At 46.6% G+C, this 23,952-nt stretch overlaps 1 protein-coding gene across 8 annotated transcripts in view; it reads left to right on the plus strand.

The window, feature by feature from the left end:
* Window positions 1-23,952, plus strand: part of SLC9D1 (solute carrier family 9 member D1) — a 59,573-nt gene that overhangs the window by 32,130 nt on the left and 3,491 nt on the right. For 5 of the 8 annotated variants that reach the window (XM_054251967.2, XM_054251971.2, XM_035294686.2 and 2 more), the window contains 3 exons: window positions 571-688; window positions 14,307-14,502; window positions 20,083-20,233. In XM_054251967.2, coding sequence (XP_054107942.1) covers window positions 571-688; window positions 14,307-14,502; window positions 20,083-20,233 — 465 coding nt within the window. Of the gene's footprint in view, window positions 1-570; window positions 689-2,963; window positions 5,738-14,306; window positions 14,503-14,782; window positions 15,245-20,082; window positions 20,234-23,952 lie in introns of those variants that run through there. The other 3 variants (XM_035294698.2, XR_013521851.1, XM_054251974.2) reach the window with 3 other exon arrangements.

Below are 23,952 nucleotides of genomic sequence, written 5' to 3' on the forward strand. Positions count from 1 at the left end.
TCATTCTAGTGTTTGTCTGCCGAGCCTGCTCGGTCTCACAGTGAAGGCTCATTCTGTGTGGTGGCTTGGGTGGGTCTGCACATTTGGACACCACGTCTGTGTTGGTCACACAGAGAAGGCTCATTCTGTGCAGTGGCTTGGGTGGGTCTGCACGTGTGGAACATACCATGTGACCAGAGGAGCCTGAGTCAGGCCTTCTGCAGTAGCTCAGGGAAGTTATAAAGGTAAGAAGCGAAGACTTCTTCATGTGTTTCTGCGACACAGTGAAATTGGTGTGCTTATCTATCATCTTGTTTGCCATGTCATCTTTTTGTCATGAGGTTTTTCAGTGATTATATAAATAACAAGTAAGTAGTAGAAGTAAGGTATTTTGGTGACTTGCTTTATAAGATTTTTAATCTTAAAATCCCTCAGTCTGTGTTCTCAAAGAGATTTTAAAGTCTATTCTTAAAAATGTAAAGTGCCAAAATCGTGTGAGTTATTTTGGAAGTGTGCACAATGGCAGTATTTTAATTTCGGCTGCTTTGAGTTGCTATAGACCTGTCTTCAATGCCTTTCCCACCACTGCAGGCGACATTGACTACAGCACGGTGCTCCTCGGCATGCTGGTGACGCAGGATGTGCAGCTCGGTCTCTTCATGGCTGTCATGCCGACCCTCATACAGGCGGGCAGCAGTGCGTCTTCTAGGTAAATGCTTGGTGGACACAATTTGCTTTTCTAGTTTAAAATCGCTTGTGCATAAAAACACTACTTTATACCTTTTCCAGAGAGGTGTTCTGAACTCACCATGGCTCAGGCTTCTGAGCGCAGACCCTGGAGCAGCACTGCCTTGCTCACCCCTTGGCTCTGCGCTTAGCTGCTTCTCACCCTGTGCAGGTGACTTATCCTCACTGTTCCTCAGTTTTGTCTTCCATCAAGTGTGGTGGGGGCAGTAGTGCCCACCGTTGGAGTAGTCAGGAGAACTGAATGAGGTCAGATACAAACACGCTTAGAACAAGGCCTGGAACATAGTAATTGATGTGGGTGGGAGGGGTCTGTATGCTTGTGTATGTGTGGGGGGAGGGAGTATCTCTGTGAGTGTGTAGGTGGGGTATATCTATATACTTACAGGCTGTGTGTGTGACATGTATTCATATATATCTGCATGAATTTGTGATGTGCCTATGGGGGGTTATGTGTAGTGTGTGTTCTGTAGCATGTCTATGGGGGGTATCCATATTTGTGTATGTGGGTGTATCTGTGCACATGTCTGTGCATCTGTGCATGCATGTGTGGCATGCATTCCTGTGTCTGCATGTATGTGTGGTGTGTTTTCTGTGGTATGTCTGTAGGGGTTATCCATGTGTGTATGTGGATGTATCTGTGTGCAGCATGTGTCTGTGCATACATGTGTGGCATGTCTTCATGTATATCTGCATGTATGTGTGGTGTGCTGATGGGGGCCATGTGTCTGCATGTGTGGTGTGTGTTCTGTGGTATGTCTGTGGAGGGTATCCGTGTGTGTATGTGGGTGTATCTGTATGTGTGCACATGTGTCTGTGCATCTGTGCATGTATGTGTGGCATGTATACATGTATATCTTCATGCCTGTTTGGCAGTGGGGGCATGTGTCTACATTTGTGGAGGGATTGTGTGTGTGTCCTGTTGTCTGTCTGTGGGGGTATCTACGTGTGTATGTGGGGTATATCTGTGTGTTTGCATGTGTCTGTGTGTGCATGCGCAGCACATGCATGTATATCTGCATGCATGTGTGGGGTGTGTGTGTATGTGTATGAGAGCGATCATTGTGTAGTTGTCATTGTTACTGTCGTCATCATTACCATTTCCCCGATCCTTCTTTTCATTCTCCCAACATAGTATTGCCAAATGTCAACTGCACTTGATTGGGTTCATATGGAGAGAGAAGCCAAATGGGAAGAATTAATTTACCCAGAAAGTTGTAGGTCATGCTGCATATACAAGTACATTCCAGGAACACCAGCCAGAAAATAAGTACAGTTGCAAAGTCTAGGGTGCCCTCTGAAACTTAGAGGACTGTGAGCCTGAGTTTGTTTTAAGCCAATATACCGTACTTTATGTATATAAATATTGTGCTTTAGATCTAATCTCCAGAGGCTGCCTGTATTACATTTCTTACAACAATGAGTACAACTGGTCAAAACTTAAGACACTTTTGAAACTTCTTTTGGAATCAGATTATAGTATCAGGACCTGTCTCATGTGCTTTATTTCTTCCTTTCTAGCCTGTATGCTTTTGGGTTTTTTCTTGCCTTATTGCACTGGCTGGAATGTCCAGTACTTTGTTGAAAAGGATTGTGTGAAAGGACATCTTTGCCTTGCTCTTGACCTCTGGGGAAAGCGTTCAGTCTCTCACCATTAAGCGTGATGATAGCTGTCAGTTTATTGTAGACTCTGTTTGTCAAGCTGAGGTAATTCCCATCTACTCCTACTTTGCTGAGAGTTTTTATGATGAATGGGTGGTGGATTCTGCCAGTTGCTTTTTCTGTACCAGTTGATGGGATTATGTAATTTTTCTTTTTTGCTAGTTGACATGTTGGATAACATTGATTTTTGAAAGTTGAACCAGCCTTACATACCTGGGATATTCCCACTTGGTCTAGGGATATAATTATCTTTATACATTGCTGCCTTCAGTTTGCTAATTTATTGAAGATTTTGGGGTCTCCGTTCATGAGAGATGTTGGTGTGTAGTTTTCTCTCTCTCTTTTTTTTTTTTTTTGGATGCTTTTTGGGTTTTGGTATTAAGAGTCATACTAGGTTCACAAAATGTTTTGAGAATTGTTCCTTTTTTTTTATTTTCTGGAAAACGTATAAAATTGTCAATTCTTCCTTAATATTTGGTAGAATTCTCCAGTAAAATCCTCTGTGTTATGAGATTTCTTTTAGGGGAGTTTTCTCTTCTTTTTTTGAAACAGAATTTTGTTTTACTCTTCTTGCCCAGGCTGGAGCGCAGTCGCTCAATCTCAGCTCACCACATTCTCTGCCTCCTGGGTTCAAGCAATTCTCCTGCCTCAGCCTCCCGAGTAGCTGGGATTACAGGTGAGGCACTACACCTGGCTTATTTTTGTATTATTACTAGAGACGGGGTTTCACCATGTTCATCAGGCTGGTCTCAAACTCTTGACCTTGTGATCCACCTGCCTCAGCCTCCCAAAGTGCTTGGATTACAGGCAGGAGCCACTGCACCTGGTATTTTTTTTTTTTTTTTTTTTTGAGACGGAGTTTCACTCTTGTCAGCCAGGCTAGAGTGCAGTGGCACAATCTCAGCTCACTGTAGCCTCCACCTCCCAGGTTCAAGTGATTCTTCCGCCTCAGCCTCCTGAGTAGCTGAGATTATAGACGCCCGCCACCACACTGCACTAATTTTTGTATTTTTAGTAGAGACAGGGTTTCTCCTTGTTGGTCAGGCTGGTCTCAAACTCCTGACCTCAGGTGATCCGCCCACCGTGGTCTCCGAAAGTGCTGCGATTACAGGCATGAGCCACTGTGCCCAGCCTTGTTCCTCGTTTTATTGATTTTCTTTATTTTATTGTTGTTTTCAGTTCTATTAGTTTCTACTCTCACCTTCCTTCCTTCTTGCTTTGAGTCCATTTTGCGCTTCTTTTTCTAGGTTCTTATGGTATGAACTTAGGTTGTTGATTTTAAACTCTTCATCTTTTCTACTGTAAGCATTTAGTGCTATAAATTTCCCTCTCAGCACTGTTTTATCTGCATCTGATATTTTGATATGTTGTATTTTTATTTTCATTTTGTTAATGAGTTTTAAAATTTCCTTTGATACTTCTTTGACCTCGTGGATTGTTTAGAAGTGTTGCTTAATTTCCAGTCATCGAGAGATTTTCCTGATGTCTTTCTATTATTGATTTCTAGTTTGATTCCACTGTGGTCTGAGAACATTTTGTATGATTTCAGTTCTTTTGCTTTTGTTGAGGTTTGTTTTATGGCCAGTGATGCTGTCTGTGGTAAATGCTCTAAAGTCACTCGGGAGGGAACAAAAAGTGTATTCTGCTATTGTTGAGTGGAGTAGTTTATATGTGTCAGTTAAATCCTGTTGGCTCATTGCACTGTTCGGTGCTCTTGCTGTAGTTGTTTCAGTTGTCGAGGGAGATGGTGTTGACGTCCTGTTATAATTGGGTATTTGTCTGTTTCTCTGTTGAGTTCTGTCAGCTTTTGCTCTGTGTACTTTGGGGCTCTTTTGTTTGGTACATGCACATTTAGGAACATTTTGTCTACCTGGTGAATTGATCTTGTTATCATTATGTAATACTTCTTTTTGTTGTTGTTTTTCGAGAGGATAGTCTTGCTCTGTTGCCCAGGCTGGAGTGCAGTGGTGTGGTCTCAGCTCTCTGCCTCCTGGGTTCTAGCGATTCTCATGCCTCAGCCTATTGAATAGCTAGGATTACAGGTGTATGCCACCATACCTGGCTAATTTTTGTATTTTTTAGGAGAGACAAGGCTTCGCCATGTTGGCCTGGCCAGTCTCGAACTCCTGGTCTCAAGTGATCTTCCCACCTCAGCCTCCCAAAGTGCTAGGATTACAGGCATGAGCCACTGTGCCCAGCTATATTTCTTTCATTTCTAGTAATTTTTCTTGCCTTGTAATTCACTTTATCTGATATTAATATAGTCACTTCTGGCTTTTTTTTTCCTTTTTTGGCCAGTGTCTGTAATGGTGTAACCTTTTCTTACTTTTACTTGCAACCTAGTTATATGCCCTTGTATTTGAAGTGAGTTTCTGGTAGAGAACATATTGTTGGATGATTTTTTCTAATGCACTCAGCCAGTCTCTGTATTTTAATTGGTATGTTTAGGCCATTTACATATCAGGTGAATACTGAGGGGCTGAAGTCTGTATTTTGTTCGTTTTTTTTGTCTCTTGATACTCTCTTTCCTTTACATCCTTATGGGTTACCTGCATGTTTTCAGGAATTCGTTTAGACTATTGTATAATGTTTTCAGTGTATTGCTCTGTGTGGTTTTCTTGGTTGCTCTGGGTATTACACTGGACATGTATCTTATCACCGTTTGCTGGAATCCACATTTTACCACAATGGACACACATAACTTATCACTGTTTGCTGGAATCTACATTTTGCCACTTTATGAAATGTAGAAGCCTTATTTCCACTTAGCTCCCTCCTCCCCACCATGCGTTCAGTAGTCATGCACTGCATAATGACATACTGGTCAGTGATGGCCCTTGTCCAACAGGGGGCCCATAGGATTCTATGGACCTGAACAGTGCCTGGTACCTCGTGAAGCTGCAGCCATCGTAATGCCACAGGGCAGTGTCATGCCCTTGTGCTGTGGTAGTGCTGCTGTGAACAAACCTGCTGCACTGCCAATCATATAAAAGTCTCATACGCCCAATTAGGTATGGTACAGAATACTTGATAACGATAGTAAGTCACTGTGTTAGTGGTTTGTGTGTTTACTATACTATACTTCTTTCTCATTAACTTAGAGTGTACTCCTTCTTACAAAGAAAAGAGTTAGCTGTCAAATAACCTCAGGTAGGTTCTTCAGGAGCTATTCTAGAACAGGAATAGTCATCATAGGAGAGGACAGCTCTGTGCCTGTTGTTCCCCCTGAAGATCTTCCAGTGGAACAAGATGTGGAGTTGGAAGACAGTGATATTGATGATCCTGACCCTGTGTGGATTTAGGTTAATGTGTGTTTGTGTCTTCGTTTTTAACAAAAAAGTTTAAAAAGTAAAAAACAGATGTTTGCAAGATGGCCCTTTTAGGAGCAGCTCAGGATGCAGCTCCCAGTGAAAGCGCAGAGGGTGAGTGGACTCTGCATTTCCAGATGGATCTTTATTGCCCACAGACCAGGAGATTCCCAGGTGGAGGAGCCCCAAGGTCGCCAGCGCAGCTGTTTTTGCCAGTGTGGCTGTTTTGGCCAGCATGGCTGTTTTGCCGGTGCCCCGGCGCAGCAGTTCTCTGAACAAAATACACTGGTCTGGTTGCCCTTTTAAGCTGGCATTTGGAGCTCCGAGAAGACAGATTCGCCCATTCATCTGATTAAACAGGGGTCTGAAACAGGGAGCCAGGCCAGGAGATTTCCAGGCAGCACCATTTTTTCAGCCGGTGCAGTGGGTCACCGCATGGGAAATCACACAGATCCTGGCACCCTTTCAGCAGGCGACTGGAACACTTGGGAGAGAGTCAACCATTCAACTTAAAAATAAAAGGCTCCAAGGTAGGGAGCCAGGTGATCAGGTTTGGCGGGTCCCACCCCCACAAAAACAAAAAAACCAGCAATTGGAAACGCTCAGGGTTGAGAGTTTCACAGCAAGCACAGCTGAACCCAGGACGGCCCAGCTCTATGGGGGAGGGGTGTCTGCCATTACCGAGGCAGTCCACCCCTACGGAGGTAGTCCACCATTGCTGAGGCAGCCTGCTGTTGCCGAGGCAACCTGCCATAACAGAGAGTTAAGGAGGTGGGCCACCATTGCCAAGGCAGTTCTAACCACACCCATATAAATAGGACTGCAGGGAAGTTCACACGGCAGCAGGGCAGAGCCCACAGCAGCTCAGCAAAGCCTATGCAGGCAGACAGTGACTAGGCTGCCTCCTTGCTGGACAGGGCAGCCCTGAAGAAAAGCAGCAGCACAACAGATACTCCTAAATAAAGCCCTAATGCCCCAGGACAGAGCACCTGGGGAATAAAAAGGGGTTTATGAGTTCTGCCGCAGCAGACTTAAACGTACCTGCCTAGCAGCTCTGAATGAACAATGGAGCTCACAGCTCAGCACTTGAGCTGCTATAAAGAACAGACTGTCTCCTCAAGCAGCTTCCTGACCCCTGTATATCCAAAGAGTCACCTCACAAAGGACTGATCAGACTGGCATTTGGTGGGCATCATTCTGGGACAAAGATAGCAGAAGAAGAAACTGGCAGCAACCCTTACTGTTCTGCAGCTGCTGCGGGTCATCCCCAGGCAAGCAGGGCCTGGAGTGGACTTCAGCAGTCCTACAGCAGAGGGGCCAGACTGTTAGAAGGAAAACTAAGAAACAAAAATAACTTCATCATCTACAATCTGGACGTCCACTCAGACCCACTCTGAAAATCAGCAACTACACAGACGACAGGTGGATAAATCCACAAAGATGGGAAGAAACCAGCGCAAAAAGGAGGAAAACACCTGAAACCAGAACACCTCTCCTCCTACAAGGGATCACAACCCCTCACCAGCAAGGGAACAAAGCTGGTTGGAGAATGAGTATGATGAAATGACAGAATCAGACTTCAGAAGGTGGGTAATGAGAAACTTCTGTGAGCTAAAAGAACATGTTCTAACTCAATGCAAAGAAACTGAGAACCTTGAAAAAAAGATTTGAGGAAATGATAACAAGAATGGACAACTTAGAGAGGAATATGAGTGAATTAATGGAGCTAAAAAACACAACACAAGAACCTCGTGAAGCATGCATTACTGGGTATATATCCAAAGGACTATAAATCGTTTTACTATGAGGACACATGCACACGACTGTTCATTGCAGCACTGTTTACAATATCAAAGACCTGGAATCAATCCAAATGCCCATCGATGATAGACTGGACAGGGAAAATGTGGCACATATACACCATGGAATATTATGCAGCAATCAAAAACGATGAGTTTGTGTCCTTTGTAGGGACATGGATGAACCTGGAGAACATCATTCTCAGCAAACTGACACAAGAACAGAAAATGAAATACCGCATGTTCTCACTCATAGGGGGGTGTTGAACAATGAGAACACATGGATACGGGGAGGAGAGCACTACACACTGGGGTCAGTTGGGAGGAATAGGGGAGGGACAGCGGGGGGTGGGGAGTTGGGGAGAGATAGCATGGGGAGAAATGCCAGATATAGGTGAAGGGGAGGAAGGCAGCAAATCACACTGCCACATGTGTACCTATGCAACTATCTTGCATGTTCTTCACATGTACCCCAAAACCTAAAATGCAATAAAAAAGGTAAAAAAATATATATAAATAAATAAAATACTTTTGTACAGCTGTGCAGTGTTTATGTTTTAAGTATCATTACAAGAGTGTCAAAAAGTTTTTAAAAACCTTAAAGTTTATAAAGTAAAAATGTTACAGTAAGGTAAGGTTAATATTGAAGAAGGAAAAGTATTTTTATTAAACGTAGTATAGTGGGCCAGGTATGGTAGCTCACACCTGTAATCCCAGCCCTTTGGGAGGCCAAGGCAAAGGATTGCCTGAGCTCAGGAGTTCAAGACCAGCCTGGGCAACATAGCAAGAACTTGTCTCCACCAAAAAGAAAAAAAAGAAACTTAGCCAGGTGTGGTGGTGTACCCTTGTAGTCCTAGCTACCCAGGAGGCTGAGGCGGTAGGATCGCTTGAGCCTGGGAGATCAAGGCTGCAGTGAGCTGTGATCATGCCGCTGTTCTCCAGCCTCAGCAGCAGAGTGAGACACTGTCAATTTCGTGTAGTCTGAGTGTGCAGTGTCTGTGACGTCCCCAGTGGTGCACAGTAGTGTCCGAGGCCTTCACATGCACTCACCCCTCACTCCCTGACTCACTCTACTAGGGGTGTGCTATTTTTATCTTTTTTGCTGTATTTTTAGTATCTATTCTGTGTTTAGATATACAAGTACTTCTCATTGTGTAACAGTGGCCCACAGTATTCAGTACAGTCATGTGCTGTGCAGGTTTATAGCCCAGGAGCAAGAGGCTGTGCCACATGGCCTAGGTGTGTGTCTGGTTTGTGTAAGCGCACACTGGGATGTTTGCAAAATGATGAGATCGTCTCCCAATGTGTTTCTCAGAATGTATTCCCATTGTGAAGTGACATATGACCGTATAATTGTTGTCTTTTCTCTACTTTTATTGAATACCACATCAGATGGTGTTATAATTTTTACTTCAGACATCAAATAGAATGTTTTTAACTCAGGAGGAAAAGGATAATCTATTCTACTCACGCCTCTTTTTACCCTTTCTGATGTTCTTCTTTTCCTTCTGCGGTTTCAAGCTATCTTCTGTAATCATTTCCTCTCTGTGTAGAGAACTTTCTTTGGACATTCTTTTATAGTTAACCTCCTGGCCACAAATTCTGTTTTTCTTCATCTGGAAATGCCTTGTCCCCACTTCATGCCTAGGGCACCTCACAGGATTTGGATTTCCATGTGGTGGCTCTCCTCTTCCAGTGCCTGAGAAGCACGTGTCCCTTCTGGCTTCCATGTTCCGCGTAGGAAACTCACTGCCATTTAGACTTGTGCTTCTCTCTAAGGAGTGTGAGGGGTTTCTCTCTGGCAGCTTTCAGCGTTTTTCCTGTCTTTAGTTTTCAGAAATTCTATTACTGTGTGTCCTGGAGCAGACTCCTTTGGGTTTGTTCTGTGTGGATTCACTGGGCTTATCTTTTCTGTAGGTTAATGTCTCTTGCCTAACATGAAGTTCTCAGCCATTATTTCCTCACATCATTTTTCAGTCTACTTGCTCTTTTCTCCTGGGATTGCAGAAATTTATCTGCTCTTTTGTTATGATCCTGTGGGTCTCTGAGGCCTTGGTGGTCCTCGGTTCATTCCTCTCTGTTCAGGCAGATGAATTCTGTCTCTGTCGTGTCCACGCTGTCACCTAGCCCATTCCCAGAGATTTTTTATTATGACTGTATTGTTTTAGTTGTATAATTTCCACTTCCTTCTTTTATGTAACGCTTGTTTCTTTGCTGAGGCTATTTTTTATTTGTTTATTTGTGGCTTTTTGAAGTGTTTTCATCATGGCTGCTTTGGCATCCTTGTCATATAAATCTCGTCTTGATATGAAGTCTGGTGCTTGTCTTCTTCAAGTTGTGATTTTCCCAATTCTTAACATGATGATCAACTTTGTGTTGTATCTTGGGTGGTCTGTGTTTTATTAGGAGGTTTTAAACCAGCAGCTCCCCAGTGGAGGGCAGTACGAGGCCTGGCCGGGGTGTTCTGCTTCCTGCCAGGCCCCAGCCCTGCCCCTTCCCGAGCAGCTGACAAGCACTTCCTCATGGCAGATGGTGAGGTGGAAGACATTTTTAGATCTTTTAACTTTTGCCAGATCTTAAATCTTCTCTGCTGTTGGTAGCTCAGCCAGGCAGGCAGGAAAAGAGGAGGAAGGAACGGCTTTTTAACTGAGTTTTCCAGTGGCTCAGCCCAGGCTAGAGCTCCAGCTGGCCATGCTCTGGCCATGCAAGCCTTGGCAGCTCTCTGTAAACTGGGGAGGATGTGGGAACACTGCCTACATGGTGGGCCATGGGAAGGCTGAAAGAGAAAATGAGGCAGGGCACCCACTGCAGCTGCTGGTGGAGGCAGCAGTTCAAGTTTATTCGCTAAGGGTCCTTATGATTGCTATTTTCTTTCAATCCAGATGTCTTTAAATATCAGAAAAGTCACACTTTTAGTCCCAGCCTCAAAATCAAAATCAGTTCTTATTCCTTCTGGCTACAATGTTCAACGTAAGTGGAAAAAAAAAAGGACAATAGACGAGTCGTATGCTAGCTGGAGATGACTTCTATTTAAGAGGTCTGAGGCTGGGCACGGTGGCTTCCAGCACTTTGGGAGGCCAAAACAGGCAGATCACAAAGTCAGGAGTTCGAGACCAGCCTGGCTAACACGGTGAAACCCTGTCTCTGCTAAAAATACAAAAAAAAATTAGCCAGGCATGTTTCTTGCAGGTAAATAACAAGGAGTGACCCAGCTGTTCATTCCTCGGTATTTACCTGCAAGAAACAAAAATACACATCCACATAGAGACCAGTACACAGTGGTGATGGGGGTACAATGGTGTGAACGCATGTGATGCCACAGAGTCACACACTCAAAAATGGTTAACATGGTACATTTTATGAGTATTGCACCACAATGAAAAACTTGTACATGAATGTTCAAGCAGCATTATTCATGTAGTTAAAAAGGATTAAGAACTCAAATGTCAGTTAGATAACAAGTAGATCTACAAAACATACTGTATCCCAGCAAAGGAATATTACCCAGCTGTAATAGGGAATGAACATTGATTCATCCTGTAGCATGGACGAACCTTGAAAACAACACTTGTCAAAGACGCAGACACAAAGGCCACACACTGATTCCGTTCACACGAACATCCAGACTAGGCCAATCAGTAGAGACAGAAGAATTACTGGTTGGCAGAGGCTGGGGAGATTGGGGGAGATGGGGAGTGAGTGCTGATGGGTACAGGGTTTCTTTGTGGGGTAATGAAAATATTCTAACATATGGATTGTGGTAATAGTTGTGTAACACTGTAAATGTGCTGGAAACCATTGAATTGTTTACATACCTTAAATGGGTAAGTGTATGCTAAATGAATCATATATCAGAGCTGTTAAAAATATACACAATATTTTAATTAGACGTAGGACATGAATAGACAGGCTAGAAATCTATATAACAAGGTGTTAATGATTTTCTATTATTAGACTAGTAGATTTGTAATTTTTTTCTACTATATACACTTTTCTATAATTTAGGAAAGCTTTTCAGTTTTAATAAACAGGAAAATTTATATTTAAAATATCAAAGAAATAAAATTAGTTGCAACATAATAGAGTCTGCTTCCTTATAAGTTTTATTCAGAATTAACCTTGATCATTCCTAGAGGAAAGAACAAACTCCTTTCAGAATTTTCACAGGTAAAGAACAAAACACAGAAGCCTGTAATAAAGAACTGGAAAAACATGTTTATGCACATATTAATGACAGAGGGTTATGTTTCTTGTTTTATAAAGGTCTCTTACACATTAATAAGAAAAAGTATTAACTCAGTTGAAAATAGGTCGGCAGCAAGAGCAGCTGCTACAGACTTGAGTAAAGAGGAAAACACCTACCCTCACACCAAAAAAGAGTCATGGCTCTGCCTGCCCATCAGACTGGGCACCATTAGCAGTTGGGTGGGTACCCAGGTTGAGAAGTGGGGGGCCTTGGGGGGTCATTGTTGGGATGGGAATTGGAACAACCTCCTGGAAGCCCACCAGACAGCACCTATCATAGTGGTAGGTGCCTGGCTCCCTTAGCATCCACTGCTGCCGTCAGTCGACCCACAGGCTCCTTGGTACACAAGAACCAGGATGGTGTGGAGTCCGTGTGAGAACCGGGATGGCCCTTGCACCTGGCTGAGTAAATGGTGGTGCACCCTGTGAAGGAGCCCTTCCTCACCTGTTGGCGGGTCAGGCGTGTGCTGTTGGGAGCTTGTCCAAACACCCTGAGGGGACTGGCAGAATAGCCGTGGACATGGTGTGCCCATGTGTGCAGATCAAGAGCAACACACACGTGTGGACCTGCAGGTGACACAGCGGCAAGCAGGAGTGCTGAGAAACTCTCCACAGTGGCTGTCTTCCAAAGAGGTCGGAGTTGAGCACACTGTGGCTTCTGATTGGTGTCTTTCTGAGCCTTTGGATATTTTGTCCTCATCACTGCATTTAATAGACACTATGGGAGTCTTATGGGATTTAAAGCGAAATCCAAACCCTGGGGATGGTGGCTGCAGGAGTTTGGGTAGCAGTTAGGGGCTCAGCCCTGGAGCCAGATACCTGGGTCGCCCCCAGCTCTGCACTGGGCGCATGGCCTGGAGCAGATCACCTGGTCTCTGCCCTGTTCTCATCTGTGATGTAGTGGTGGGGATTGTACAGTTCTTACCAGGCTGCCGTAATAGGTGCCACACACTGCTCTAGGGGCTCAGGATGCAGGGGTGAGCTCAGCAGAGGACATTCCCCAGTTGGGGAGCTGCTGTTGTGTTTTGGAGATGTAATGAATAAATGAATGGCAAGGCGTCCACGGCAGGAAACCACCCTGCAAATGATTCAGACAGGATGATGAGCTGGTGAGTAGCAGTGATGCTCCAGGCTGGCCCTGGGCTCTGCCTTTGGTGACATGGCTAGAATTTGAGGAACACAGCTGAGTCTGTTGGGAGAAGAGTCTGGGGTGGGGACCTCCCAGCCAAGGGGCTCTGTGGCCCGTGTGGGTGGGCTCCTTGCTGGGCTGGGGCAGTGGAAGGGCACAGCAGGGCACAGAAGCCTGGGCTCCATCCCAGCGTCCAGGAGCTGATTGAGGTTCACAATGAGCTGTTCGGCCTTCTGTGTGGAGAGCAGATGGGTGAGGAGGAGGCCACTGGAGCTGTGGGGGAAAGGGTGGCAGCCCAGACAGGGACCACAGTGTTGGGCCCAAGGCCAGATGTGAGCTGGGCAGTGTGGGGGGGCTGTCAAACGGCAGTCCTGGCCTGCTTGGCTGTGAGTCCATCTCTGCCTCTCAGGGCTGCAGAAAGGGGCCTCCCTCCGAGACTGGAGACTGCAGACATGGGTCCTGCAATGAGCTCTAGAGAACGCTCCCTCTTTCCCTCCCTGCTAGGTCACAGGTGTGGGCCCTGCAGTGAGCTCTAGAGAACACTCTCTCTTTCCCTCCCTCCTAGGTCACAGGTGTGGGCCCTGCAGTGAGCTCTAGAAAACGCTCCCTCTTTCCCTCCCTCCTAGGTCACAGGTGTGGGCCCTGCAGTGAGCTCTGAATGAGGCTCCATCACATTTGCTTCTGTGGCCGCTATTGATTCCTTCATTCCATTCCTCTCCTTCAAGCCTAGCTCTGCTCTGATTCCCCCAAGGAATTGTGGCAGTTTGAAATTTGCATTTCCAGTGCTTCCGCTTTAAGCCAGACTGCAGAGGCTGACACCCTTGGGAATCAGGTTTCTTCTGTGGAGGAAACTTTCACCAGAACTGTGGCCTGAGTGGTGGAAGACTGGAGTAAAATATAGGTTTGTGAAGACTGTGGATAGTGGTGTCTTTCCTGGTGATCTGTTCTGAGATCTGGGTAGTATATTCTAAAAAGAACATAGTAAAGAATCACTCTGTCTGAATCACAGACTTCAGAGCTGGCTGCGTCGGGAGAGCCTTGCTGATGCTGACTGGAGTTCATACGTCAGGTGCGCTGGGACAGAGAGTGCCCTTGCCTGACGGCCACTCTCACGTGCAGCTGAAGCCTGACGAAGAGCTTTATTATCAGGCATCGGCTGAGCTAGGAACGCCGTCAGTCGAGAATTTTCACATCCTAGAATATGTATTTGCACCGATGTATTGATTGCAAACCAATCCAGCTTCTGCCTTGGGGTCACATAACTTAATTTCTGAGATGAGTATGATTCATAGGTTTTTTTTATTTGAAAATGAAGATGGGTATGATTCAGTTAATTTATTTTGTAGCACGTTAAGGAAAAAGAGCGAAAGATTATTTTATTGAGTTTTAGAGAGAACTTTTTTCCGAAAGTGAGATCACCTCTCTTTTGTTCTTTCCTAGTGTTGTCATGGAAGTTCTGCGAATACTGGTTTTGATTGGCCAGATTCTTTTTTCACTAGCAGCAGTTTTTCTTTTATGTCTTGTTATAAAGAAGTATCTCATCGGACCATATTATCGGAAGCTGCACGTGGAAAGCAAGGGGAACAAAGAAATCCTGATCTTGGGAATATCTGCCTTTATCTTCTTAATGTTAACGGTAATTCTCTGTGTGTTATATTTATGTTATCTGATAGTCTGTTTCGCTGAAATCTTGTGATCCATTCTTTAGCTTTCCATTTTAATTATGGCTTAAATATTTGAAACATTTACTAGTATTTATTTTATACAGGTTATTATACTACCCATCAATATATAATACAGTGAGCTCAACCTGTTTAACTGGTTTGACTCATACTCTTAAGCATTTTGCTAAAATACTGCCTGTGAGTACTTGATTAAAAACAAATCTGTGTAGTGACCCATGCCTGTAATCCTAGCATTTAGGAGGCCGAGGTGGGAGAATCGCTTGAGCTCAGAAGTTTGAGAACAGCCAGGACAACATAGTGAGAACTCCTTCGCTACAAAAAATATAAAAATTAGCCAGGCACGGAAGCACGCACTTGTAGCGGCAGTACTTGAGAGACTGAACCGGGAGGACTGCTTGAGCCCAGGAGGGCAAGGCTGCGGGGAGCTGTGATGACACCACTGCACTCCAGCCTGGCTGGCAGAGCAAGACACCATATCCAAACAAAAAATCAAAAGTCTGTGATCATAAAAAGCTCCATAAGCACCATTGTCAAACTGTGCTACTCTGACTTACATTTTTAAATATCTTTGCACCTGAAATACAAGATTTAAGTTTGGAAAGACAATTTTTAATTCTGTTTGTTGCTCATATGCTAATTATGTAACTTCTGCTGCATGTGAAAAGTTAAAAAAATAAAGTTCATTTTGGAAAATGGGCTTCTCACGGAGACCATAAGCTTTCCATGAGAGAGGGACGGGAATTGCTCGTGAACCCCCATAGAGAGCCTCAGTAGTCCTGACAGGCAGCGTGCCTGTGTACGGTCACCATTGCCCCAACAGCGTGCTGTGCACCATCAGCGTTCAGCCCGACAGGTGCACTCCTGCCAGTTATTCCAGAGACTCAAAGCTGTGTTCACACAGGTGTTTCTCCAGCTTTATTTGTGTTAGCCAAAAACCGTCCAAAGGTACTTCAGCGGATAAATGTTCAGCAAACCGAGCTATGTCCACACCACGGAAGGCCACCCAGCAGTGGCACACACCTCCCAAGAACTATGTGGAGTGGGAAAGCCACCCCTGAAGACTGAATACCGTGTGGTGCTTTTTTTTTTTTAATTTAAATTAAATTTTTATAAATAGAACTCAGCAAAGTTTCTCAGTTGCTCTGTGCCATCTGGCAAAGTTTCAATGACTTCAGAGTAGGCCAGGCCCAGGGTTTGGGCTAAGGTGTTGTCCTCTGAGCTGGTGCTGGGAGTGTATGGTGCTTTTTATGTCGCATTTGTGAGGATAGAAGATTCTGAAGTTGAGAAAGGCTCGTGGTTCCCAGGAATTGAGGAAGGGTGGTCTGGGGAGGGGCTGGGGGTGGCATTCGGTGTCTTTGCTGTATCCATGTCAGCACCTGACTGGGGTCTTGCTTGTGATGTGGCAAGATGTTATCACTGGGAAAGCTAAAGGGGAACGAGGACTTCCTGTTACTTCTTAAAACTGCAGGTTAATACTTAGTTATCTCAAATAAAACATTTCCTCCAGGCACAGTGGCTCACACCTATAATCCCAGCACTTTGGGAGGCCAAGGCAGGCAGATTATCTGAGGTCAGGAGTTTGAGACCAGCATGGCCAACATGGTGAAACCCTATCTCTACTAAAAGTACAAAACTTAGCCAGGTGTGGTGGTGCACACTTGTAATCCCAGCTACTTGGGAGGCTGAGGCAGGAGAATTGCTTGAACCCAGGAGGCAGAGGTTATAGTGAGCTGAGATTGTGCCACTGCACTCCAGCCTGGGTGACAGAACAAGGCTCTGTCCCAGAAAAAAAAAAAAAAGTTTCCATTTGAAAAAGTAAATTAACAAAAATTATTTCTTATACATGATTTAATTGCCTACTAGTATTTGTAAACTTGGGAGAAAACTATGATTTGGTTCTGGTCATAGTGATCTTAACTATTGCAAGAGTTTGACTTATTTAAATTTTGACATGGCTTTATGCATTCCAGAGTATTTTTCTTTTTGAAAATAACTCCCAGCAAATTTGTCTTATCTCAACAACCTCTATGTTGCCCTCCCAGTAGCTGCTTCGTTGCAGTGACTCACTGGCTCTCAGGTTTTCTCACTCCGTGGGCAGCATTTACCTTGCACCTGCTGCTGCTCGCCAGCCAGTGGGGAGCTGGGCTTTCCACATGGGCACCAGATGCCACAGTGTGCTCTTTCCACTGTCAGTCTCAGCACTCGTTTCCACTTAGAGCTGTTATGAATAGAGCTGCTGTCCATTCTCGTGTTTTTGGAAGGTGCTTTCACTGCTGATGAGCCTAGTACGGTACCTGTGGAGGTGGGGTTGCAGGAGTCACCATAAACAGGAGCTCAGCCCTAGTCATGACGTGGGTTTCCCCAAAGTTGTCATACCAGCCCGTCCCGCTGTGAGCGCTCAGGCAGGATGTACTCAGCCTCCCCGCACCGTGCTCCTTAGCCTCCCCGCACCATGCTCTGGGTGTAGAGCGTGTCCTGCCGCCGTGCTGTGAGTGCACGATGCTCCTCAGCGTCCCCGCAGGGTGCTCCTCAGCGTCCCTGCACGGTGCTTCTCAGCATCCCTGCACCATGCTCCGGGTGTAGAGCGTGTCCTGCCGCCGGGCCGTGAGTGCACGGTGCTCCTCAGCGTCCCTGCACTTGCTTCTGGTGTAGAGCATCTCAGGGCTGTGACAGGGACTCCAGCGTTCACTTCCTGATGGCCGGTCCCTCCAGCCCTTTTCAGAGGCTCAGTGGCATCTGGGTGTATTCCTTGCGGTGTGCCTGTTAAAGAAAGCCTCTAGGCTGTTGTTCTGTAGGGTGAGGATTTTCTTACTCATTGTGGGATTTTTATATATATATGCCTGCAGATATTTGACTTTTTTTTTTTAACTGAGATGAAATTCACATAAAATTCACCATTTTAATCATTTGAAAGTCAGTATTCAAAATGGTCTGCCACCATCACCACTATCCGATTATATCCACCTCCCCAAAGGAATCCCCATAGCTTTCGGTTCTCTCCCAGGCCCCTCGTGGCCTGTGCAAGTGGCCATGGATCCACTTCCCAGCCCTGTGGGCTGCTGCTTCTGGCCATGTCACATGGGGGCGTCCGTGCCTGGCTTCCACTCAGCCTCACGTCCTCCAGGCCTGGCTGCTGTTGCAATGCGCACCAGCACTTCATCTCTTTTATGGCTGAAAAACGTTCCATGTCAGGTGTGTTTTGCAGATGTCTCGCCGTTTGTGACTTGCCTTTTCACTCTCTTAATGGTGTCTTCTGATGAACAGAAGTTCTGAATTTCAGTGTCATCCAGTTATGGATGGTTTTCTTTGTGGCTGTCTCTGTGTTCTGTGTGAAAGATCCACCTGCCTCTGGGTCATGAAGATGCTCTTTACTGTTGCCAGTGAGCTTCTGTGCTTTTCTCATTAGCTTTGCCGTCCATCCAGAGATGAGCTTTTGTTGTGTTGGAAGTGAGGAAGTGGATGAGGATTCTTTCATTTACATGCCTTTCTGAATGCCATGCGTTGAAAAGACCTCTTGCCCCCTGTTCGATAGCATCACTCTGTCAAAAACTAGCTGTGTGTGTGTGTGCGCGATGTATACTTGTGGAGTGCATGTGTGTTCTTTGTGTGAGGTATACACATGTCTGTGCTTTACGGCATGTGTACATGTATGCATGCCTGTGCTCTGTGTGGTGTACTGTGTGTGCTTTGTGTCATGTACACGTGTGGCATGTGTGCTGTATATGTGTGTGCACATGTTTCGTGACATGTATACACGTGTGCATGCATGTGCTTTGTGTGTACTGTGTGTGCTTTGTGCATGGCATATGGACATGTGTGTGCTTTGTGGTGTGTGGATGTGTCTGCATGTGTTTGCTTTGTGGCATGTGCACGTGTGTGTGGTATTCTTTGTAATGTATGTCTGCATGCATGTGTGTGCTTTGTGGCGTGTGTACATGTGTGGTGTGCTTTATGTGATGTGTGTACATTTGCATGCATGTGTGTGCCTTGTGTGTGGTGTATGTGCATGTGTGTGCTTTGTGGCATGTGTATGTGTGGTATGCTTTATGTGATGTGTGTACGTCTACATGCATGTGTGTGCTTTTTGGCATGTGTATGTGTGGTATGCTTTATGTGATGTGTGTACGTCTACATGCATGTGTGTGCTTTTTGGCATGTGTATGTGTGGTATGCTTTATGTGATGTGTGTACATCTACATGCATGTGTGTGCTTTGTGTGTGGTGTGTGTATGTGTCTGCATGTGTTTGCTTTGTGGCATGTGCACGTGTGTGGTATTCTTTATGTGATGTATGTCTGCATGCATGTATGTGTTTTGTGTGCTGTGTACATGTCTGCATGTGTGTGCTTTATGGCATGTGTACGTGTGTGCTACGCTTTATATGATGTGTGTACATCTGCATGCATGTGTGTGGCATTTGTACATGTATAAGTGTTTGCTTTGTGGGGTGCACATGTGTGGTTGTGTTCTTGGTGTGGCACGTGTACCTGTGGTACGTGTGCATGTGTGCGTGTGTGCGTGTGCACATTTCTCTGAGTCTGCCCCCCTGCCCTCAGCTGCACCGTAGCTTGACCTCTGGTTGTGTTTGGGCCCAGCTTTGTTCTGTGCCAGGGTCGTCTTGGCTCTATTCGACTCTTTCCAAATTCCTCTTGCGTTTTTAAATTCAACTGGTCAGTTTCACGCACACACAGGTTTGTTGGCGTTCCCATGTGTCTGTCGGCCAGGTGAGAGAATCCGCCGCTCTGCAGTGCTGAGCCCTTGACACCGTTATCTCAGCCTTTCGTGGGTCTTGCAGTGTTTCACAGTGTGAGGTGCAGGTCTTTTGGGTTTAATCCTCGCTATGTGATTTTTTGGTGCTGTTATAAATCACAGTTCTTTACTAGTTTCTTTTCTTTTCGTCTGGTGCTGCTATCTTCTACAGTTTTATTTTCTCAAAATAAAAATCATCTTACAGGTTGGCCAGTCTCAGCCATGCCTCATCCAGAAGGCTGTCCTGAGCCTGCTGGCGAGGCTCATGTGTCCTTGCTGTCCAGTCAGCACTCTGATCTGGCCCGCGTATCTAGGTATTCAGATCAGCCGCTGCGGACACACCAATGCTTCTCTCTGGCTTCACACCCTCCAGGGCCCTTTGCTTGTCGCCTGTTGCTGTCCCTCTGCTTTGAGACTGGTAGTGGGAATGAGTTTCAAAAACCACCACCAGGCTGTTCTGATTCAAGGTAAAGAAAATATATCACAAATATTAAAAACAATTGGAAAGTATTCTCATTTAAAAAATTCACAGCACTCTATATGGGCATTTGTTTCAAATATTTTAAAATAATTTTATTCGCCCAGTAGGGTGAATTCAGCCAATAGCAGCCTCCACGTGTCATCTGTCAGACCCAGCAGAGCACCAGGACCAAAAGCACGCTCCATTTGCACAGCTTCTGTGTTTCATTGTGGTGGCTCTGCTGAGTCTTGGGGTGTCCTTGGGACGGGGTAACCCTGGTGAACTGTGGGGTCTCGTGTAAAGCTCCGTCCTCCCTCTCTTAGGTCACGGAGCTGTTGGACGTCTCCATGGAGCTGGGCTGTTTCCTGGCTGGAGCACTTGTGTCCTCTCAGGGCCCTGTGGTCACCGAGGAGATCGCCACCTCCATGGAGCCCATCCGCGACTTTCTGGCCATCATTTTCTTCGCCTCAATAGGTAATCTTCCTTCTTTACATAATTGTGTGTGTTAAACACATGCAGAGTGGTTCTGTAATATGTTGGTGTGCATGTATATTCATATTTTATATAGCAGAAATGGTTATCTTAAAAGTTAAGTGTTTTCAGAATATTGCAGTTGGGATTGCTAGTTGCCAGAAACTATTTTCTACTTTATAGAATCTGCAGAGAAATCTTATTTTATTTTACTATTTCTTCTGTCCAACTTTTCCTTTAGATTCAGGGGTACAGGTGTAGGTTTGTAACATGGGTAATGAGTGTCACGGGGTAATGAGTGTTACAGATTATTTTGTCGCCCAGGTGACGAGCACAGTACTCAAGGTAGTTTTTTATTCTCACTCTCCGCCTCCCACCCTCCACCTCACACAGACCCCACTGTTTGTTGTTCCCGTCTTTGTCTACGTATACTTGGTGTTTGGCTCCCACTTTTAAGTGAGAACATGTGGCATCTGGTGTTCTGTTCTTGTGTTAATTCACTTAGGAGAACGGCCTCCATCTGCATCCGTGTTGCTGCAAAGGATGTGATTTCATTGTTTTGGTTGCTGATGTTCCACGATGTGTATGTACCACATTTTCTGTGTCTGGTCCACTGTTGATGGACAGTGGGACTGTTGTGGTTGCTGATGTGCCACGATGTGTATGTACCACATTTTCTGTGTCTGGTCCACTGTTGATGGACAGTGGGACTGTTGTGGTTGCTGATGTTCCACGATGTGTATGTACCACATTTCCTGTGTCTGGTCCAGTGTTGATGGACAGTGGGACTGCTATGGTTGCTGATGTTCCATGATGTGTATGTACCACATTTTCTGTATCTGGTCCACTGCTGATGGACTGGGATTTCCTGACCTTCCTCTCACTTATTTTAGACGAAAACTAATACAGTGGATCAGGCCTGACCTGATTTTTCCCCTGTTTCCCCAGGCTGCGCTGGCCATGGTGTGTGATCCGGTGTCTGGTCAGTCACGGCTTCATTGCACGTGCGTGTTTGAGAGCTGCTCTTGTTAAAAATCTAAAATTTCATAAATATGTTGTTTACACAGACATATTTATCTTAATTATCTTCAAACTAGGGTTGTTTTATATTGAGAACCCTTTCTATTCACATAATAATTCTGTGTTTTTGCTCTAGTTTTTTGTACTAAGTATGTCAGGGAATTGAAGCTAATTTTTCCTCCATCTGAGAAAGCTGCTTATAGCCCACTTTTGTCTCTAACCCGACCAGGACCTTATTTTTGTTCTGGAGTCTGGGCAGCACATAGATGGCATCTGCCCACTTCGGACGGCACCTTTGCCTCTGTGCGTGGGACCTGACATCCACTTCCAGGTGGCAGAAACGGGGGTGGAGCTCCCAGCTCCAGCAGATGTGTCTGGGCTGCCTGCCCTGTGCAGCCACAGAGACTCTGCTGCAGGTCAGCCACAGCCATCGAGAGGCCTGCAGGCAGCACTCTCGGGTTCCAGCTCCAAGGCTCATGCCCGCTGGGTGAGGCCCAGGCTGTGCTTCTGAGTTGAGGCTGCATGTGAAGGGTGTGAAAGGGGAAGGGCAGTCTTTAGGCCGGGAGTGAGGAAGGACTTCTGTGCCGAAGGATGGCCCAGAAGGCTCCACGGAGCAAGGTCGGGGCCTCATGGACAGCGCGTGGCAGTGTGGCTCTTCCCACTAGACCAGGGCTCGGCCAGCTGCGGCCCAAGGCCTGCTCACCACCTGTCTTTATAAATGAAGTTTTCTGGAGACAGCCATGATTGCTCGTTTACTCTTTGTCTGTGGCCGTCCTTGTACTACTTACTAGCTCAGGCCATCAGCAGAATACTCCAGACTGGGTGGCTCCTAGTTCAGGCCATCAGCAGAATACTCCAGACTGGGCAGCTCAGACAGTAGCTGTCCAGTGTACTCACAGCTGTGGGGGCTGGAAGTCCAAGATGCAGGTGTGTGGCGAGGGCCATGCCTGCTCCACAGATGGGGTCTCCTGGCTGTGTCGTCTGTGGCCACCCTCCATGGTCTGTGCAGAGATTCGGTTCTCACGCTTAAGACCTCATTTTGGCTTAAGTGGGTCCTGCAGACCCTATTTCCAGATCAGCCACACTGGGTCTGGGGCCTGAATGTAGGAGTTTGCAGGACACAGCTCAGGCCACAGCAGGTGGCCGTGGCCCAGAAAGTACAAAGTGTTTTCCATCTTGGCCTTTGTGGAAGACGCCTGCCCGGTACCCCATCCTAGTTCCTGGTCACTTCCAGCTTTACCAACAGTGTAAGACATTTGGTGTGTCTTGTTATGACAATTTCAGCAAGGATTTCCTTTCCTTTCCTCACATTCCTCGCAATCAGAAGCAGGCACCGCTGTCTCTGGGACAGTGCTGGGAGCTGCCTCGCTGTTGGGCGTCCCTCCCTGGTGGATGGACACAGGTGTGCGCCCCCGCCAGCCTCGCTTACCTTCACGCCATGGCCTGGTACCTGTGCAGGCGGTGTCCTTAGCACAGCCCTGAGTCGGGCACGTGCCTCACATGGCATATTTTATTTACTCAGCCTCTAGATCCACATTGACTGTCTCTCACTTTTGTTGCTATTTTGGGGACTGACTGGAAGGCATTCAGCTCCATAATTTTTGGCTCACCACCCCCCACACCTCCCTCTGCCCCCCAGACCAGGAGCTCTGAGCTCAGGCAGGGTCTAGTGAGCCGTGTCCCCAAGGCAGCCCTCCTTGAAGGAGCTTGCAGCCCAGGGGTGGGGTGGGGGGACAGATGCGGGACACAGCCACTCAGCTCAGCTGAGAGCACAGGAGCCTCCAGGGCATCAGCAACCCACTGCCCGCCAGGGTGAGGGATGCACCAGGTGCAGAGGTGGAGGCTCAGAGCATGCTGGGGAGGAAGAAACTAGTGGTAAAGTCCAGAGGTAGGAGGTGGGAAGGAAGCCTGGACTCTCTGGAACAGGACATTCCCCAGCAGAAAGGAAACCAGTGGGGCTGGAGACGAAGGGGAGGCAGTCAGGAAGCTTAGGCACTTTCCTCAGGGCAGCAGTGGGGAGAAAACACAGCCCGGTGCCCCCAAGGTGGGGAGCCCTGGGTACCTGTGTGGCTGTGATATGAGGGCCCCTCTGGGGAGGGGTGAGAGCATCCCCTGTGCCAACACTGTTGTGAGCTTGTCTCATTTGTGCCAGTGTGGCCGTAGGGCTGTGTTTAGGGTAGTGACCTCCTAAACACCGACATGGCCAAAGGCAGCCCTGGATGGAGAGTTGCAGTAGGGCAGAGGCACAGTCGTCCTGAAGGGAAGCAGGACTGGGGTCAGGGTTCGGCAGACAGCTGGGAAGAGAGGGAGGTGGACCCGAGGCTACCCTGGGGCTGAGGCTTCTGAGGGGGACACGGTGGGGCCAGGCTGGTGATCAGGGTTAGAGGGGCTGTGGGGAGCGCTGAGAATGGGCATGGAGGGGGCAGCTCCGAGACCCACACTCAGGAGGAGGGGCCATGGCTGGAAGACGGGGCATCGGGAGAAAGCGGCCCTCAAGCGCAAGAGAACCCCAGGTTGGGGAAAGAAAAAAAGGGAAAGTGTTTAACATTTGTGTTTCTGGGTCAGGTAGAGACAGTGGTTTGTGAACGGCAGAAAGGTCATGGGTCTGTTCCACTCTCTTAACTCTGGGGCCTACATCCTTCCAATCCAGAGGAGGCCTCTCGGCTGCCAGGGTTCATTCCTCCAAGGGCAGACGTGCATCG

This window comes from Callithrix jacchus, chromosome 1, assembly GCF_049354715.1.
Source record: "Callithrix jacchus isolate 240 chromosome 1, calJac240_pri, whole genome shotgun sequence".
NCBI lineage: Eukaryota > Metazoa > Chordata > Mammalia > Primates > Cebidae > Callithrix > Callithrix jacchus.